Below are 20812 nucleotides of genomic sequence, written 5' to 3'. Positions count from 1 at the left end.
TTTTTCTATTTTATTTTTATTTTCTTCAGTAAGACCACATAAAAGGTTTGTCACTGAAACAAATCACTCAGTTTACAGTATTGATCTACAAGTTCACTGGTATGAAAGATTGTGGAATTTATAGATAGAAAATAAAACAAGATACAGTATAGCAACTTAAAGAAGATGAAGTTTCAAAGCAACTTAAAACAATTGGATATAATGTGTATAAACAGCGGTATGAACTAATATGTAACAAAGCAGTCAGTCAGAGGCAATAGCACAATCTCCTCCCAACTCCTCCCAGCCCATCCAGTCATAGAAAGGGTTAAACGTGTTTCTTTTTCTACCTTCAGTTTCGTTTCCTCTGTTCTCTAGAGTCGGGGTACTTTACAGGAAACGCGAAAGCACAAAGCATAGAAACTAAACTCGCAGGGAACGAATGTAGGCTCTGTGCTTTGCATCTCACGTAAGTATATGCATTTAATTGTGATGATGATTTAGGTTGTCAACTATAATTTTTACTGACTGTTCCTATTCCTTAACCTCTGCTTGCAGTAAACAGAAAAACATATGTGGATTTTGTGTATGCTTGTGTGAAAGCAGAATAGCTAATGGAGTCTTTCACGGCTAATAATGCAGAGGTACAAAGTCAGCTCTCAGATAATAGCCAATTCGAAAGCTAAAACAACTAGCAATTGCAAAAATACAAGTTACCGGTTGCATTAAATACTCTGATAAACAAGAAGCCTTGGTCCTCGAGATGCAAGGAAATCAACGAAATTTTGGAGGGAGGGAGGGAGAGGGTGTAAATTTAACAAACATAAATCAGTGCAATCCTAAATTAGCACAACAAACTTGAGAACACGAATATTTAATGTTCATCAGAGCATTGTGTGCTGGTGCTCCCAAGTTTTTGTACAACAATTATGTCTACATATACATGGTCAATACCTTTTTATTGTCACCCCCCCCTGGATTCATTTTTGCACTGTAGTTGGGCTTCCTTTGAACTTTGAACATTTTTGTGGAAAACTTGAGATTTTCTGCTCCTTTAAAAAGCAATCTTAAAGCTGCAGATAAGCTTTATATTTGGAATTGTTTTTAAAATAATTTATAATATTTCAGGATTGGCATATTATTTTGAATATATTTTAAATATTGGAGATTCTCCCCCCCCCCCCAAAAAAGCTTGCACACAATCTCTAAGCCTTGAAAAACTGCATAACGGGCAGATACCAACACATGCAGCTTCTCAGTGCTGTGCTGGAAGAGCAGAACCTGCTGAATTTCTACCTGTCACTTAGCTGCTAAAGACACAGAACCCCCACCAGAAAGGAAGGTGGTAATCTTAATCTAATCTCACTATTTGTAGCCTTTCTTGCAGCTAATCTATACTGCTAGACAGGAACAACAGGGCAGGCAAACAACTCATTTGTGAGGATATCCACTTAATCCATTGAAAGTGAATGCTCATTCAGTCAGATTTATTATATCCTGCTAGTGGCAGGCCTCATCTTGAATAAATAAATGCTCAGGATAGGGAAATAGTTCAATTAGCATTTGCTGGATCAGAAGAAGAAGAGTCTTTATTTGCATCAGCCACTAGCCATAGCAATGAAATAAAATGTACTGAAGATAGAGGTTTAAACGTAACTACAGAAAATACATTTTGGAGGTTTACATCAATAATCTAATAATAGATCTTATTCTAATTGCCCCTTCTAAAAACCTTGCAGTTTTCGCTGTCACCTGATCATCTTGATCTGCTCAAGAAGGACACAGTAGCAATGGTTGAGTGGCCCAGCATGGACAATAATAGAGGGGTAATAAACACCTCAAATCTTTATAAAGAGTGCAAGCCAGAAGCACATGAGCCACTGACTCAATACTGCCATCTCCACAGGCACATAAGCGTTTCTCCAGTGGAATTGTTTGAAATTAACCCTCTAGTATAGCCGAAGGCAGCATATTCAGTCTTGCAAAAGTGAAAGCATGTCTGTATTTTAGAATTGTTAAATTTTGCAAATAGAGTATCAAAATGACTAGGTGGAAAATAATCATACCATGAACAAAAATTGTGGCCAGATTATTCTGTCGTGATATCATATAGGCGCTGTCTCTGTTGAATTACAGATTTGGTGTAGGACATTTGCTGGATCAATTACTCCAAATCCTTAGAGAGCCCTCTTGAAATGCTATTTATACAAAGACAGTGTTTGTTCATTCTAAGTTCAACATTTTTAGGGCTACCTGTTTGGAAGCCATGGCATTTTCCAATAGAAACCCATCTGAAATTATATGGAAGGCTAGAAGGAAATTAGCAGAAGATCTTATTCTAATCGACTCTGAGCTGATCTTGGATGTGGCAGATTCCCACCTGCTTCTCACACAGGGGGAGTTCTTCTCCCTGAGTAAAATAAAGGATCCACAAGCATTTGTGGAATGCCTGATCGAGTTAGTGCTGGGGAAAAAAGAATCAACGCAGGAACTGTTCTTGGACTGCCTGGAAAACCTGAGGCACGCCTTCCCAAGGCTCCGGCCCATTTCTGAATATGTAAGAGGTGGTGAGTAACACTTTTTAAAACCTGGAGGTGCTTTCTGTTTTTCCTAAGGGTTAAATTCTCACATGCAACAGCACCAAATTCTTGCTCTATGACCTGAAGACCTCTCTTGTGTCTAGGGTTGCCAGACTCAATAGAGGACAGGACTTCTGTGCCTTTAATTGCCCTGCTCTCTTTTGAGTCTGGAAACCTTAAAGAGAAACCAGCATACCCTTTGCTTGGAAATTGAACAATGGGTCTGGGGTCTGCTGGTTTCTCTTTAAGGTTTCCAGACTCAAAAGAGAGCAGGGCAATTAAAGGCACAGAAGTCCTGTCCTCTATTGAGTCTGGCAACTCTACTTGCGTCTTGAATTTGGTCCAAGACTGTTAGTACTGTACTGCTTTTTAACTTTCTTTATCATGATTATAAATTTGGGGGACCTCCCCCACACCCTATAAATTAATAAATGGTAGGATTTTGATTATTTGGGATGTGAAGGGAGAAATACAAGTTGCAGAGGAATTCCTCCGCTAATTTATGCAAAACGACCTGGCCAGGCAAGGGCCATTAAGAAACAATACAGGGTGATTGAGGGCCTTTGGCAATGCAAGAAAACTGTCCTTCCTCTCACCCCAGGTGTGAACACAGATTTGGGATTTGGAAGGTTGCTAGGATAACTGTGTGTGGTTTGGCCTGGTTTTCAAGCTGAGTTATGGCAATGAGTTTCTCTGCCAGCTGACCTGGCAGGGAAGGCAACCCTAATAGTTCTCCAGGACCTCTCAGATACTTTTGATTTTGCTTCAACACAGGGTGGATTTGATTTAAATCAAATCGATTTAAGTCACTAGTCAGTAAGACTTGATTTAAATATTTTATTATTTACAGAAGACTCATTCTTGCTAGTATAACCTTACTATTTACAACCAGATGAAGGTTTCATTTTTGGAATAATAAATTTTCAGAGTTTTTGCAGTTATATCAAAAATTACTGATTTGGTTATACTATTAGAAATACAGATAATTACAAAATTATTTTGAGGTTTAATAAGTTCACTCTTCAAATTTGGACAACTTTGCTGTACTTTATTGGAAGGAGAAAAATAATCATTTCCTTAATAACAATTTAAACAATTTATTTAACTAAAACAATAACATTATAGCATATGTATCCATGTTTGTTAACTGATGTGGTTAAACGATTTAAAAAATTCTTCGACTGAGTTTTAGCACACATGAAAAACTTAAAAACAATTCCTTATTTCCTTTGGACTATAATGCAACTTAAATAGGAAACTATCTAGAATTTTTTCCCTCCAAAAGCATTTTATTTTAAAAATCAAATTTAAATAAAAATATCTGATTTTTTTAAAAAAATATTTTTTAAAAATCCTTGATTTTTATCCACTTGTAAAAGGAAGGAAATTGAATTTGTAATGATGAAGTTTTGAGCCCCCCCCAAATCTGACCTTTTTGTTTAGTTATTTGTTTGTTTTTTCATCTGATGCTTTCAGATCACTTGAATCTCAGGAATAACCTTCATGTCCCAGACTCTGATGAATTTTCAGGGGAAAGAAGTGGATCCAAGAGCATGGATCTGGCTAGATCTGGAAACCAGGATGCTCCCCGGTCCCGAGAGGGCGTAGGAGAGGTTGAGCCTCCTGTATCCTCAGAGGCAGGAAGTGGATCTCAGAGCCCAGATGATGCTATTATGCTTTCAGGGGGTGCAAGCAGCACTGAGGACCCAGATGATGCCAGTCTCCTGCTCTCCAACAAAGAAAGAGAAGTCAAGACTCCAGATTCCCTGGATGTAGCGGAGAACCCCAGTGATGCTGCCATGTGCACAGAGAATGGAGGTAGAGATGAAGATCTAGAGAGCTCTGCATCTCCGCGGGTAGGAAGTGGGGCTGAGAGCCCAAGTGCCCCTCCGTCTTCTAGCAAAGGAAGTGGAGCCAGCGATGGGAACTGTGGCAAATCTGAAGGTATAGAAAGTGGAGCGCAAATTCCTGCCATCTCTGCATCAAAGGGAGAAGAAGAGGGAGCCCAAAAACTGGATTCCTCCAAGAAAAAAAGGACGAGCGGGTCTCCCACAAGAAGGGAAAGATTTGAGAACTCAAAAGGTAGTTTGTATCAACAATAAAGGGAACTCTGGATGGGATAAGTTGTTGCTCAGTAGGCCAAAGCCCCAGTTGTAATAAATTGACGACTTACCATAGCAAAAGTGATTTTTTAGGAAAGTCACTTAAAACAACTGGGTATCTAAATCTGACTCCAGTGCAGCATATATTTTGTGTGCAGCTTCCGTTTCCTTGCTGTAAACCACTTTAGTACAACAGTGGTGTTTTGGGCACAGAAATCTGGGGAGTAACAAATATATACTTCTTAGCCAAATATATACTTCTTAGAAGCAGAATAATTATATATACATGGATGTTTAATCTGCAGCACGTCTACTGGCTTCAGAATCTTGGCTCGATGCGAAAACCTGGTGTATGAGTTTTCTTTTCTTTTCTTTTATATTACTCAGGTATAGATAAACTGTATTTTGGCTCATAAGCCTTGTGCAGATGACCGGGAAGTCCCTGATTTCTGTGTGTTCATCAAAAAACACAGAAAATATGTATGCATAGTGCTGATTCTCATTTTCTAGTTATCTAGGCACTTAACAGCTTTTATGTGCATGAATATAAGGTTGGGGCCAGGGTCCGTGGGCCTGATCCTGACTCCCTCTACACATTCATCTTATGCAGAGATCTAATTGAACAGGGTTACTGAAGATGTTTATTGGTGCTTTCTTAATTTCTCGGCACAGCCTTCTTCCAAACCTCAGAGGATCCAGCCAGCATGCAGCTCAAGAAAGCTACACCTGAATTAACCCCCGCTGAAAAGAAATCCCATTCCTGGAAGACAAAAGGGAGTCTGAAGGAGGATGTTCCTAATGAAAGAACCATCAAAGGGTAACGTCTATACTTAAATTATCATCAAGATTTTGATTTGTAAAGGCAGACCACTATTGGGCGATTTACAGGTCCTCTAGAGCAGTGCTCCCCAACCTTTTTATCACCATGGACCAGTCAGCGTTTGATCATTTTACTGCGGCCCGCTGAGGGGGGGGACGTTGATTGTTTCGCGGCCCGCTAAGGGGGGGACGTTGATTGTTTATATTTTATTTAGATTGTTTTGATTTAATAATTTTAATTTAATTGTATTTAATGTTTCTTGGGCGGCCCGGTACCAATTGATCCACGGACCGGTCCCGGTCCGTGGCCCGGGGGTTGAGGACCACTGCTCTAGAGAACTGCTGTTAATTGCCCTCTTTTTTTGGTTCTGTCTCCATTAAGGTTGTAAATTTATTAGAAAAAACAATAATCACAAGGGCATTAAACATCCACTTGAACTGCAGAAACAGGCACTGTCAAACCTTTCTGGGATTGAGAGCAAGCTGGCTTTTTTTCTTTTTGCAAATTAGTCTGCTAATAAAGGGGTAGGAACAGGGCTGATAAAAAAGTTGGCACTTTATTTTAGAATTCTGTTCTCTAGGGCTGCATTATTCAATCCCTTCAGTGTTGCTCTTGAAAGATCTCTTACTCCTAAATATGAGTACCTGAACTTTCCTCTTTGGAGGCTCTGCTGTGTGTGTCACCTGTACGTCAGCATCCTCTCCCAATTGGGGGGATGACTTCACCTGTCTCTCCATCCTGCCTATTCGTTTTCTGGTCTGAAAAGATTCAGGATCCTTTTAAGGTGACTCTTGGTTAAGGGGAAGTGACTAAGCAGAGACTTGGTGTGGGAACAGCTGTTCAACTTTGAAATTGGTCCCAAGAGTAATCAAGAGTCCCTTGTTTTTTTCCCCTTGAGGCTGAGTGTTTACTGAACTTCTCTTACTTGTTTAGAAGGTGCAGATAAAATAGGGGGCTAGCAAAAACCAAGAAAAGAATGTCTTATGTCTTGCTTAATGTATCGGGGAGGGAGACAGAAGGAAGCAACTTATTCCAAAGTGAATTCAGGATCGCGGGGGGGGGGGGGGTTGTTGCTAGGCTCAAAAATCGGGTCCCGGCAAGCAGGTCTAGGTGTTGGGGCGGGGACAATTGGAGCAGCCCCAACACCCTATTGGTGGTCCATCTGACAGGGTGCAATTGGGCTGAGGGCATGCCAATCAAAGAGTCAGATGGACCACTATTTAAGCACTGCACATGGCCGTAGAGACCCTCCTTCTCCGGCACAGTGCATCAGAACACTCCCTGTTTTAGGGCTTTCACTTGACCTTGCTGTGCCTTCGTGTGTCGTCATTGTTGCAGGGGCATGGCAGGAATTTTCCCCACTTGGCTGATTGGCTGTTGCCACTTGGGTTTCACCTGCCGCATAGCAAATCGTCACAACTTGTAAGGTTGAAGGATAGGCTCTGGTTCATGCTGATAGGGGTGGAATGATCCCTTACCACCCTATCTACAGGTATTCCTCTTAAAAGGAATCCATTGGACCGATGGTTGGTATTCCCCCAAGCGGGGTTGCCCGCTCCAGTGTTCTGGGCACATGTGGGGGAATTGGGGCCTGGCTGGCAAGCGTCAGTCAGGCACCCCATCCCAGGTGTGTACCTGGCCCCTGATTCATGGTGCACCCTGAGTCAGTGCTACCCTAGGTAGCTAGTCGAACCAGAGCCTATGCAACCACTCACTTGATTTGTAATCAATAAAGTTGTGGCCTAAATTCGGCCAAAAGCCAAATCAAAAATATGAGTCATGTCTGAATTTATTTCTAGGCCTGGGTTAAAGGGTCTCCACACACAACAACCCTGTAAAGTAGGTTAGGCTGATGGGTTCCTCCTAGTTCAGTGGATCTTTAACCCCAGGTAGTCATTCTTCCCCTAATGAAGTTAACTGTAGCTGTGTACATGGCAGCAAACATTCTCAATATATGACTAGATTTGCACCAGAGATCTTAGGATTTCTCCTATATTAGGGGTTCAGTGGATCGATCAGCACTGGTTCACAACCTTCATTTAGGTGGTCCATGGCATGTCCACATGAAATATTCATATTGATTTATAATAATGTTTAATTTATGTTTTTGTTTTTATTTTTGTAAACTGCTGTGACTTCCAACAATAACATTCCCCTGCCCACAGACATTTAAAAGTCTGTAGACTGTTAATCAGCCAAAGGCCTGATTAATATAAATATTTTTATAAATAAAAGAGACAGTGTGGCATACGGGTCAGAGTCATAAATAAAATAAATAAAGGAAACAAAAGAAACAATAAAATTTTATTTTCACTGGGGATGAGGGTGGGGGGTTAAAAACCATTTTGACTCCTGCTAAGGTTGGGAGAAAATGGCTGCCCACTGCAGTGAGGTAACCCGGGACCCAGATCTTTCCTATTCTGATTAGTTCAGGAGTGCTCTAGAAAGTTTATTTCTATGTGGGAGAAACAGGAAGGTTTCTGATGTTTTGGTTATTTCTGCTGGGAAGCTGTGTACAGCTGGTTTAAACTCATTCTGTTATGTTTCTGTCAAGGTCGAGCTGACTATAATAGTAAGGCCTGGAGGAGGCTGGCTCTCACTCTTCTATCTCTTTTTCCTCTCATGCTGTTGGGCCCGCTCTCGCTCAGATGAATTGCCCCCACCTCACTGAACAACCCTTTACCCGAAGGTTTTTTCTTCCTTCCCTCTTAAAATTCAAGCCCAGAGTATCCTGCGGGGGACCTTTGGGAGGGGATAACTAGTAAGTTGGAGTCTCAGACAGATTTTCTTTAAATAAACAATAAAAGGTTTATTTAAGGCAAGATAGTATATAACACAAATGGATTAAATTTAGGTTACTTCAAGAATACAGGGTCATTTCACTTTAATTCATCCTCAGTTGCTTTTGCGTTACAGGTTTGGTTCCTTTATACGGTGATACTTTCTTTCAGTTATCCACCCCCTTTAGCACTCCTGCTCCTGAGGTACTGTAAGTCATAGACCAAAGGGCTCTCCGCACCCCCTCCCTTCATTGGGTTTGGGAATTTCTTATTTTCCTAAGAGGAATTTCTCCCCTCCAGGCTAGATTTGAGTCCCAAGTAGGCTGTTTCTTTCCAGCTCCTACTTCTCCTGACTCAACCTCTACCTCCCAGTAAAAATCCCAGTACCCATTCCTCCTATAGGACACCACACTCTGTCCTTCACAATCCACTCAGAGTAGAAGTTGATTTTCCAGAACCAACTCCTTCTCCTCTTAATAATAGATAATAATTTTGGAAAAACAAGAGCACACCAAATATAACAGATTGGCAAATTTTAATGAAGGAATATTCACAGCTAGCAAAAGTTACTGGAAAAATCAGAGGGCAAACAAAACAAAAAATAAAAAAGGAGTGGAGGATCTTTGATGATTATATAACGATGAATAAAGTAAACAAATCCTGAAGGTACACTAGAATTGAACCATGCTGAAACTTAAAGGAAGAGAATGTGTGTGTGTGTGTGTGTGTGTGTGTGTGTGTGTGTGTGTGTGTATAATTTGTGTGGGAAATAAGACAGATATATATAAATTACAAAGGATATGATTGGAAGATCTTTTTCTTTTCTTTTTTTCTTTTTTCTTCGTCATTTTCTTTTTCTTTTTATACTTTTTTTCTTTGAATGAACAATTTTTGTATATAATAACAAAATGTTTTTTTTTGCAAAATGAATATCTATTTCTTACTTGTATGGTTTTTAAAGACTGAAATAAATAAAAAAACATTTTTTAAAAAATAATAACAAATAATAATTTTTTATTTATACCCCACCCTTCCCGGTTCAGAAAACCAGGCTCAGGGCAGCTAACAACAAATTTTAAACACTTAATTGTGATACAATAAAAACAGAATAAAATACAGTATAAAAGCATGAATAACGATAAATTCAAAGTTCAAAAATCAATTTGGGGGAAAATCCATCCAATAAACATTAGATGGTCACCAGGGGTAGCTGGCTAAATTAGTCCTATTTGGGCCAGTGAGGAGGCCAGGGGAGAATTAGCTGTTCACTCTTTATACCTCAACCTGTCTCCTAACCTGTCTCCCTCAATTCCAACCCTCTTACTCCCTTAACTCCTAACCCCTCTCATCAAATCCTCAAATCAAAATTTTAAACTCCCTCTCTTGGATCCATGGCCAATGAGAGCCTGCCGTTCATTAACCATTTGCTGGCAGAGAAAGAAAGAAAAGAAAAGAAACATTTATTGATTCATCTTGTCTAGCAAAACCCAACTTTTTCATCACAGCTGCAACTGGATTTTTATGGACTGTACCAATCCTGAATGTATTGGATTTGTGACCATTATGCTCATTTGCCTTCAGTAGCAGTAAAGCTCTGCTGGATGAGGTACAATTGCCTCTGGTCTATTTTTTGGGAACTCTCTTGTACGTGTTTAGGTTTCTTCCTGCTCCCCCTTCCATGAGCGATAGTCAGTACCCAACCAAACATTCTTAAGAACATAATTAACCTAAAAATGAATTAGATGGTTTAGTATGTAGTAGATACCCATAATGAGAATGTCATTTCTAACCATAAGCACAGATTCACTAGCAGCTAGGCAGACCAGTTTGCCAGATCAGGCTGCCGTCTTCCCTGCCCCACTTGCCTGTGAGGAAGAGCCATTGAAGGCAATAAGATTTAATTCTGTGCAGACATGGCGAGCATTGGATTGTTCGTTGATCAGCATGCATGAGTGAAAAGAGTTCCTTACTAGTTCTAATGTTCAGGGCCGTCTTGAGCATGTTGGGCGCCCGGGCGCCGTGGTGCGAAGATCGCTCCAGCGCCCCCCACCCTGTTTCTTGCCGCAGCTGTCTGGCGGGCGTAGCACGGCTGCCGCACAGCGCAGCCACACGGTGGCGCCCTGGCGCCCTGTGCCACCCAGCCTTGTCTTAGAGCCGGCCCTGCTAATGTTTGTTTCCCTTTTTCCATTAATCAATAAAACACATTTATTCTACCACAGATCAATGGATTCCGTGATGGTCTCTGGTGATGAGATAATCAGCAAGGCGAGAAAACAATTAATTGAAATCCTCCAGAAGGACCTAGAACTTGTTCTAGATGAGTTATTTTCCAAGTCAGTTATCACGGAGGAAGAATATGAGGCCTTAGACAAATCTGAGGAGGATTCCAATAAGAAAATTCGGAAACTGCTGATAATGATACAGAAAATGGGAGAAATAGCCTGTGGCAAGTTCCTGGAATGTTTAGAAATTGCACGTCCAGGTTCAAATCAGGTCCTGCAAAATTCAGTACATGGTGAGTTTGAACAAAGTATTTTTCATCAGTTTCCTTTTCTGAGATCCAGTGGCAGAGGAACCCTCTCCAGCACCCGGGGCGGGACGCCGAGGGGCGGGGCGAACCGCCCAGTGACAAACTCGTGATGTCCGTACGGACTGCGCATGTGTGGCATCCCTATGGAGTGTGTACGCACGGCAGCCTGTACGGTCGCTGTGCGAGAGGCAGCTGACTGCATGCACCCTCGGCCACTCTACAGCTGGGGGGAGGCAGGGGCCATCTTGTCACACACACACCCGAGTGGAACTCGGGGCGCTCCGTCCCCCACTTCGTAAGCCCTTGCTGAGATCCTCAGGGAAGAGAGATGCTGTGCTGTGTGTTTTCCCAAATATGATCTATGAGATGGTAGAGCAACACCTTTTAAGTAATTCCTTTTCACAATTCTTCAGTGGTTCAGTGAACAAAGCACAAAGTATTTGCTCAGCTTAACTGTTATGTTCTGTATACTCAGTGCTCATTGGTCTGTGTTTTGTTTTGGAGCAGGGTTACCCCTTTAGTTCTTAAAAAAACCGTTTTGTTTCTCCCCAGGCAGAATAATTTCTCTCTCTTGTAACCCTGTTTGGGCTACCTAGCCTTTGCATTCACTAGTTGAGCTTGCTATTAGACAAGAAAGATCATTCAGCAAGTGGAATCCCATGGATATTAGTAATCAGTAATGTCTTCATTTTACATTTTTGTTTTAACTACATGTCCCAAAGGCAGATGAATTATTATTATTATTTTGGGGGGGGGGACTTTCTCACCATCCCAGCTCCAGCAGGGGAGTTAGGAAACAGGAGGGGTTAGTGTATTCTTTAAAAGAGATGGTAAGAGGAGACTTGGACTCTGTGTTTTACGTTATCAGGTCTCATTGTTGCACAGAGAGCTTTTGGCATTCAGAAGGCCATTTTAGTCCTACGCCCACATTCCCAGTTAATGACATACTAGCAAGTGGATTGTTGTGGTTTGCTTTAGAATTTTTGTTAACATGGCTTTTTGGATCAGGAATCGTAGAACTGTGCAGTTGGAAGGGAACTAATGCAGCTTGTATTTTTCTCCCTAGAGCGTTTGCCTCCAGAGGAGAAGACTGAAAGCCCAAGAGTATTGGGAGAGACAGAAGAAGCAGTCCCCAAAGGTATCTCTTTTCGTGATCGGGGTGGGGTGGGGAAAGCATTTGGTTGTTACTGGTTTCTTCAAAATAGGTCCTGCTGACTCCCTGGTCTAATTCTCCTTTCCTGCTTTGCCATAAGCAAGCCAGGAAGGATGGGGCAGCCTGGGCTCTGCTGAAGGGAGAAAGATTCATCCTACGTCTGATGAAGTTTGGATAATAGTCTCCTGACCATACATTTAAAGCATATGGCTCCCTCCAAAGTATTCTGGGAATTGTAGTTTATTAAGGGTGATGGGAGTTGTAACTCTGTGAGTGGGTAACCTACAAATCCCAGGGTTCTCTGGGGGGAGCTATGACTGCTAAAGCAGTATAGTTAGGCTTTAAATGTATGGTGTGGGTGTAACTTTCAAATCTCCTTTCCCAACCAGACTGAGGATTGGGGGAAGAAAGATGATAACATGCCAAAAAAATGGGTACGTCCTCACTGTTCATCTCTGTTTAGGCATCTGCTCTGCTGTTAAGCTGTGCTGAAATAGCTCCTCCTCTGCTCCTGCTGTTTCCACACTGCTGGAAAACAAGCTGTGGTCCAGCTTGCCTTGTTGCCTGAACCCAAACTTTCTCTTCAGACCCAACCATTCGTGATAAGCCAAAAACAAGCCTTGGCTTCTGCTTACGGTTTGTTTGGAGAGGAACAAACCATGAGCCTGTTTGGATGACGTGACAAGCCAGGCCATGGTTTGTTCCCCAGCAGGAGTGGGGGAAGCAAAGTGTGGGGATGTTGAGGACAGGATGAGAGGATATATATACAAACTAGTGAGCTTGTAGCAGAACACATTCCCATGTACACAGCAGTGAGCTAGTTGATTGGATTCGTGAGAAGCACTTGAGTTAAGCAATCCAGCCTGGCTTGTCCAGATTGGATTTGCTCCTGGTAAATCCCCTTTTGTTCCCTCTTAAAAATAGCAATGACACAACAGTCTTCTTTAAAAGTAATGATAAGGCTTACTCACATTCAGTCCACAGTGTGATCCAGAAGGCAGGCTTTAGCTTGTAGTTACAGTAACAGAGGAAAGTGGGGTTCATCCTCTTGTGAGGGATGAGCCCATGTGCTGCTGACTGAGAGCCAGCGCACAGCAAAAGAGCATCAAGAGAGAAAAAGGAAAGACTGCTACGTGACCAGCCCTTTTATGGGGTCTCCCAGGGTCACACCCATCTACCTGGTCACACACAAGGGGAGGATGCTCCAGACCAGGTGTGACAGGAAGTGCTGGAGCAACATTCCCCAGTGTGTCTACTCTGGGCAAACAGAAAATGTTGTACTTGACTGCTTTTGTGAGGTAACATCCCACACAAAGCACCCATGATTTCAGCAGGTTCACAATAAGCCATAATTTATTTTAACTATGGTTTCCATGTGACATGAACATGACCTTTGACTGTGTTTTCATACAACATTAAACCATAGTTCTTTTAGAATTTGCATGCTGTAGCAAGCCAGACTCTTAATTTGTTTCTGCGGTGGGCACTGGGAGGAGGAAAAAGGAAAAGGGAGGAACAATATGCCCAAACAGTAAACTATGGTTTAACATTACATGGTTAAAGGTTGGTATGTGTTTCCAGTCCCTGCAGGACAAGAGAAAGAAGAAGAGCTTGAGTCAGAAGCAGAGCAAAAACAGAAACATCCTAGCAAAGGTAATTCTATGTCTTTTGCACCTTGATTTTGTACCCTCCAACAGTGCAGGGTGGGTAGCATCTTATCCAGGCATTCCCCAGTTATATCGGGTGTTTGCAGTTCGTTGCCTTTAGTTTTCTTTCATTTGTTCAGAAAAACATATTAATCTAGGTTACCCATTTTATGATGATTGCAGAATTTCATTTTTCTGGTTGCAGAATCTGGAAATCCTGCCACTTGGTTAATGCAGCTATGGCTGCATGTTGCCCTTATTCTTGAATGAAAATTTCTGTGTTAGGGTAAACTCAGTTTCATTATCAGATGACTAGCTTTATTGTTTAAAATGGTTTATTTACCATGTCAGGAATATGATCATTCCCATGTGTTTTCTTCTCTCTGGGCCAGCCCACCGGCGGGTGCTGCCTTAGGCAGCGTATGTGCTGTAGCGGCAAAAGCTGCAAAAGCTGACTTCTTACAGTTTCTGCCACTGCCCTAGTAGCAGCTGCCTTTTTCTTAATAAATACATGCAGTGTAAATACTGTAGCAATCCCTTGAATGCAAAAGAGAAATGTACCAGGGTATGGGCAAATGCAGTAGGGAAGAAAAAGATGCAGAGGCTAAGAGCCAAAGTCCATGTGACATTACACACATCACTTGCAGTTGCATTGATCTTTTGTTTAAAAAACAGAGAGTCATACAATTGTATTCTTAAACACAACGTTAGAAAATTTGGCACTGAAATAGTAATCTTGGAGACACATGGGTGCAAAAAGAATAATACTTATTTTCTAATGATTCTGTAGAAGGAAGAAAAGCGCTTAAGAACATTATCGCTAAGTTGAGGTTTCGGAAGTATTCAAGCAAGAAACTTGCCCTGAAAGAAATTCTGGAAATCAGTTCCGGAAATCTAAAAGACTGCAGCCCGTGTACATTGGGAGACTTGCCTTGGCATTTTCTGAAGAAGGTCTTGGCTTTGAATGTGACGGCCAGGAGCACAAGCCTTCAACATGAAACACTGGACGATAAAGGAATGCCGTTAAAGGAGAAGGAAAAAAGGGTTGATGAGAGAATCTTCTTTGATACCAAAAGAGATGAGAAAGATTCCATGAACCCCCTTGATGTCCTTTGTGCTGTTCTGCTTTGTTCTGACAGTTTCCTCCAACAGGAGATCCTTCTCAAAATGTCCATGTGCCAGTTTGCCCTGCCTTTGATTCTGCCTCCCCTCAAGACCTCCAAGTGCACCCTGATGCTCTGGGCCATGAGGGACATTGTGAAAAAATGGAGGCCCCATTCCTTGGCTGAAAGCAGAGGCTTCAGGGAGGAGAGCCTGGTACTGACATCCATGCCGACTGTTTCTTTTGTACGGATGGGGAACTGTAACCTATCCAAGTCCAAAATCCTCAACGAGTTCCTCAGCCCTTCCCAGCAGCATAATGATTTCTTTCTACACCGAGATATGGAAAATGGGAACGTCCCTCGGGAAATTGCTAATGGGCTTGTAGAGATTGCCTGGTATTTCCCAGGAGGACGGACGAACACAGATCTTTTCCCAGAGCCAGTTGCTGTTGCAAATCTCCGTGGAGATGTTGAGTCTCACTGGGTGCAGTTCAGCTTTTTAACACAGGTCTCCTCAGCTGTCTTCATATTTGCTGAATGTATTGGCGAGAGAGAATATACTCTCTTGTCGTCACTCAAGGACTTGTCAACTCAGTTCTACTTTATCTTGGAAGGTCGCAGTAGAATATCTGAATGTACTTTGGAGTTCTTAAATAAACTGGCACCAGTGATTAAACTTGACAATTCACATATATTGGTAAAGACTGCCACAACAAATAAAGCAGTATTTGTAGAACACCTTCGAGCTGCAGTTGGAAAAATAATAGCCTCAAATCCTAAGTGTGTAAGTGTTGATAAGATGTGTACAACCGCCCATGAACTTACAATCCAGGTGGATGAAGACCACAAAGAATGTCAGGATGCCCTCAGATGTGCCACAGAAATTTCAGGAGAGATAAAAGATGTAGCAGCTTACAAGAAAGAAACACTGATACTCCAAGGTGATCTCTGGAAAAATCTGGCCAAAGTGGAGAAAGAACTATGCAGAATGGAAAGACAAGGGGACATGCCTTCGGAAAAATACAGATCAGAATTGAGAGGCAGATTGTTGGAACTGCGTAAGCAGCAGAGTAAATGTGATCTCACCATTGGTTTGATTAATTTCATCAAGGGCATAAAACATTTGAAGGATGAAGAGAGGCATTACTTCTTGAAATGGATGAAGTTCAACCTGGACCATATTGCTAGGGGAAATCTTTCCAAGTTACGTGCTGACTATAAAGAGAAATGCAAGAAGTTGGGAGATGATGGGCGGAAGATTGCAGAGGTAGACCAGTTGATATCGTCCTCTTCCTTGGGAGTTGAGCATTTCATGCGTGAGCTGGGGCAGTTCTATGAGGCAGAATGCTCCATGGTTAAAGAGGGCAAAATAGCTAAAAACAAAAGGCAGTTTGCCCATTTCCCAAGCATTGCAGCTGAACTACTGCTGGAAGGGTTTCCCCTAGAGCTAATTGATGGTGATGCATCCAACATCCCCTTGCAGTGGATAACAGATGTTCTGAATAAACTCAATATCAAACTAAAGGGGAAATCCAAGATGATGGTGATAACCGTTCTGGGGGTGCAGAGCACTGGCAAATCCACTCTTCTGAACACCATGTTTGGCCTGCAGTTTGCTGTCAGCAGTGGGCGGTGCACACGAGGTGCCTTCATGACGCTTCTTAACGTCAGAGAGAATTTGGCTCAGGATCTTGGCTGTGACTTCATCCTGGTGATAGACACAGAGGGCTTGAAAGCCCCTGAACTGGCCAAACTGGAAGACAGCTATCAGCATGACAACGAGTTAGCCACTCTAGTGATTGGGCTGAGCGACATCACCATTGTCAACATGGCCATGGAGAATGCCACCGAAATGAAGGACATCCTGCAAATTGTGACCCATGCCTTCCTAAGGATGGAGAGGATTGGGCAGAAACCCAACTGCCAGTTTGTTCATCAGAACGTCAGTGATGTTTCTGCACATGACCAAAACATGAGGGACAGGAAGCACCTTTTGGAACAGCTGAATGAAATGACCCAGGCTGCAGCAAAAATGGAAAAACTGAATGGGGATATCAAGTTTTCAGACATCATGGACTATGACCCTGAAATGCACAATTGGTACATCCCAGGTCTTTGGCATGGAGTCCCACCCATGGCCCCAGTTAACATGGGATACAGTGAAAAAGTCCTTGAATTAAAGAAGTACATATTTGAATTCATAAAGAACCGCTCATGTAAAATATCTCCCAAGGACATCCCTCATTTTATTGAATGGGTGAAAAGTCTCTGGAATGCTGTGAAACACGAGAACTTTATCTTCAGCTTCCGAAACAGCCTCATAGCAGAAGCTTATAACCAGCTCTCCATGAAATATTCTGAATGGGACTGGCATTTTCGCAGAGAGATGCACCTCTGGGTATCTGAACAGGAAACGTCAATACAGAATGTTTCTCCCGATGAATTTGATATACGCAGTTTTCAAAATGAGCTTCATCAGAAGCTGTTGGCTGGAGAACGACAGATTCTAGAGAATTTGAAGCAATACTTTGAAAGCAGAGCAGCAAATCTGCATTTGGTAGAAAGGTACAGAGAAGATTTTGTCCGTAGTGCTCACAGCCTCAAGCAAGAACTTGAAAGTTATTCTTACAACAAATGTCAGGAAGCTGTTCGCATTAAAAAGGGGCTGCACAAGATTCACTCTCTAGAAACTGAATTCTTGAAAGTAATTGAAGGAAAGGTTGATTTGCTACTTAAAAAATGCCGGGAAAATGAAGATAGGTTTGAAGATCAAGAACTGGAAAAAGAGTTTGAAAGAATGTGGATGGAAACTTTGTCAGAAATATCACCTGTTCCCTTAGAGAAACGACAAATAGATGAAGAGATTGACTTGCATTTGAGAAGGGAATTGTCACATCGAGGAAGTTCAGTCAATGTAAAAGTACAGAGAGCAAAATCTTTGTTAAGCTACAGAATGTATGCTTTTCAAATGAAATCTGAATATTTGGATTCTACATTGTGGTACCGTTTCAAACACTTGTTTGCTAAAAAGGAGCGTTTGCATGAGATAGACGAATTTGCCCACTCCTTGATGGTTAAATGCAGTTCATACATTTATAAAAAGGTTGATTCCAAAGGAGACTATGATGATACATATTGTGGTGAACTTTTACAGATTATCAATGAAACGCTTCAACAGCCTGATGCTCAGAAACTTCATACAACAACATGCTTCGAAGTGGACCTAAAGCTTCACATTTTGGGGGAAGCAGCTCATGAATTTCAGAAGATGCATGAAGAGTTTATTAAGGAAAATGATCCCTATATACGCTTAGAGAAACTGAAGCCTCATTATTTCTCAATTTTCAGAGATCTTTATCTGGAAAAAGATGCCCAGCAAATCAGAGCCAAGGATTTCTGTGACCAGTGTCTCCATCCTGCCCTTGTGAGTTATATCAACAAAAGACTTGGGATAGAAATAGTAGATGATATTCTCAACAGTGCACAGTCCATTGGGTATGCCAGTCGGAGCTTCTTCCAGTTTACTGTCCTGAAGGAACTGTTGGAAGAGGGTAATGTTGACGGTTATGTAAAATACATTGGGGCTTATGAAATGTTTGTCAAAAACTGGATCCAGGAACAAATTTTGGATTACTATGCAGAGAAGGAGTGTCTGAAGAAACTGGAGAAAGAGATTCTCTCTGCGATAGTAAAGAAAATTATAGAAACACTGGAAAAATTAAAGCATCAAGATATTGAGACGGTCTCAGAATTTTTGGACAGTTTTTGCAGAGAAATGCAGAAGGAGTTGGTCATTTCTAAGGACAGTCTGTTAGGGGTACAGTTTAAGAATGCAACTGATCCTGCACAGTTTTCTGCTTGTGTTGAAAGCTTCCTTGCTGATTTGCAACAGCAAATAATATCTGAATATGATATCCTGGATATCCAGTCTAAACTTTCCAAATTGCCTGTGAGCCCCCAGGATGAGATCTTCAAGCGGGTGTTTGGCTGTGGGAAGCAGTGTCCTTTCTGCAAAGTCCCCTGTGAAGCTGGAGGGAGTGCTCATCAAGAGCATTTTGCAACTGTCCATCGGCCTAAAGGACTGGGAAAGTACAGAGAAATAGTGTCCGAAAAGCTGGTTTATGATATCTGTTCCACTGCTGTGGCATCAAACACTCAGTTCAGAAATCAGGACACAAATGGGGAATTCTACCCATACAAAGATTATCGTGCATATTATCCAGACTGGTGCATCCAACCAGATCCCAGTATCAATGCTTCAGATTACTGGAAGTTTATTTTGAACAAATACAACCATGATTTTGCCAGAGTATATGATGCTAAACCAGCTGATCTGCCAGCGGACTGGAAAAACATTACTGAAGAACAAGCACTGAAGGCCTTAAAGGACATTTATAATATGAAGTAAGCATTCTTATCTTGGCAGAAGAGAAACATGGATCTTCTTCCCATGAAAGCATTCCACAAATTTTGCAAGTCTTCATAACGCAGAAAAGGCCCCTTGAAAGTTTGAAGGATCCTTAATTTTCAGATAACACTGATATATAGGGCAAATAGGGTTCTGCATTCCTAAGTCCCTGGCTGGATTTCCATTTATTTCACCATGCCTTAAGTTTTGTGCCACATATGGTGGAATGTTTTCAGCTAGTCTGTCTACCTGTATCACTGTGTTCATCTTCCCTGTTCAGGTGCACATTTATCCCCATCTCGTTGTCTTCTCTTTCCCGGTGCCCTTAATCCGGAGCATATTATTTACCTTGAGCAGCAATCTTTCCTCTTCCCCTCCATTGTATTAAAATACTGCTTCTAACTTGGAATTTGAAATTCACCAGGTGATGGCAGCAATGCACCTCACCCCCAACTCAGGTTTGCTCATAGTGGGGGTTCTTCAGATGATAACCATGCTTCCCTTCCTGTTTATTATTCAGTTATCATGATAATTGCAATTCCCTATCTACTCTCATGTTTGGAAGAAAATTTTTGTCAAGTAGAATTTATTTAGTAAGCTTTAGCCTTTAGGAATGGTAAGAGTCTACCAATGCTGATTTTCACTTCCTTTTTGCAATGACATTTATAAAAATGATAGTAAAATGAATGTCTGAAGGTAATTATCTACAGGAATGCAATATATTTTGTAATGCACTGCCTTGCAATGAAAACAATATTAATAAACATATATTTTTAAAAGTTCTACCACTTTAAAAAATCCATTAGTCTTTGACTTCTCTCTGGAAGAACAGACTGTTTTCACAGAGACACAAAAGTCATTTTCAGAGTGCCTTGATTTGTTGGGTGGTGTGGAGAGATTTAGGTTGGTTGATCTACTGATGCATCACTCAGAACCTTCCATGGTTCCTTCCAAGTCTCCCAGTTAAGGACATTTATCTTCACTTCTAAGTCCAGGAATCGGCATGTTTTTACATGATTGGAATGTGTGCTTTTATTTAAAATGTATCTCTGGGTTATTTGTGAGGCATAGGAATTTGTTCATTCCCCCCCCCCCAAAATATAGTCCAGCCACTCACAAGATCTGAGGGATAGTGGACCAGCCAACTGCTGAAAAAGTTTGCTGACCCCTGGTTAAGGCTTTATAGGTCAAAATCAGCACTTTAAATTGGGCCCAGAAACTAATTGTTAGCCAGTGCGGTCAGACCAGGATCGGTGTAATAAGCTCAAACTGTCTTGCTCCAGTAAGCAACTAGATGGGAGGTAGATATTGGATAATATGACTATCTGTATGTGTGGCGTCATCGAAAATGTTGTTGCATGCCACCCCAATCTTTGAGGTGTACAAGATTCCAGGCACTTACCCTGGGTCCAGCTTCCTGGCAAGGAGGGACAGCAGAGACTCTAGTGTCCTTATGGCAGATGCTTTATTTACAAGTATGTACAACCTGAGCCTACGAGGGAGGGGCTCATAGCATTAACACCCCAAAAGGTCCTGCTTCTCCCATAGTCACAGCCTTCGATTTCAAACAGAAATCAAGCATAGTTCTCACTCTCTGCCATCAAATATTCCTGCACTAGCTATTGTCCTTTTAAGTACCAGCCACATGAGGAAAGAGAAAGGCTTGTCCATTTGCCCAGAGAGCATCATCACTTCTTCTGTTATACTAAGGA

General features: G+C 41.7%; 1 protein-coding gene across 2 annotated transcripts; it reads left to right on the top strand.

Moving 5' to 3' along the window:
* The first annotated feature begins 353 nt into the window (after positions 1-353).
* On the top strand, positions 354-20189 carry LOC118095532 (interferon-induced very large GTPase 1-like). Of its 2 annotated transcripts, none has more exons than XM_060281727.1 (8): positions 354-448; positions 2227-2546; positions 4035-4640; positions 5333-5477; positions 10480-10775; positions 11857-11928; positions 13525-13596; positions 14380-20189. In XM_060281727.1, the coding sequence occupies exons 2-8, from the start codon at positions 2246-2248 to the stop codon at positions 19098-19100; spliced, it is 6213 nt and encodes a 2070-aa protein (XP_060137710.1). In that variant the 5' UTR covers positions 354-448; positions 2227-2245; the 3' UTR covers positions 19101-20189. The 2 variants fall into 2 exon arrangements, with proteins under 2 accessions (XP_060137710.1, XP_060137709.1); XM_060281726.1 differs by having other exon boundaries at positions 355-448; positions 2116-2546.
* Positions 20190-20812: the final 623 nt, after the last annotated feature.

Source organism: Zootoca vivipara, chromosome 13 (genome assembly GCF_963506605.1).
Source record: "Zootoca vivipara chromosome 13, rZooViv1.1, whole genome shotgun sequence".
Taxonomy (NCBI): domain Eukaryota; kingdom Metazoa; phylum Chordata; class Lepidosauria; order Squamata; family Lacertidae; genus Zootoca; species Zootoca vivipara.
The sequence above is the reverse complement of the archived record's forward strand: the minus strand, read 5'-3'. Positions and strand labels throughout refer to the sequence as shown.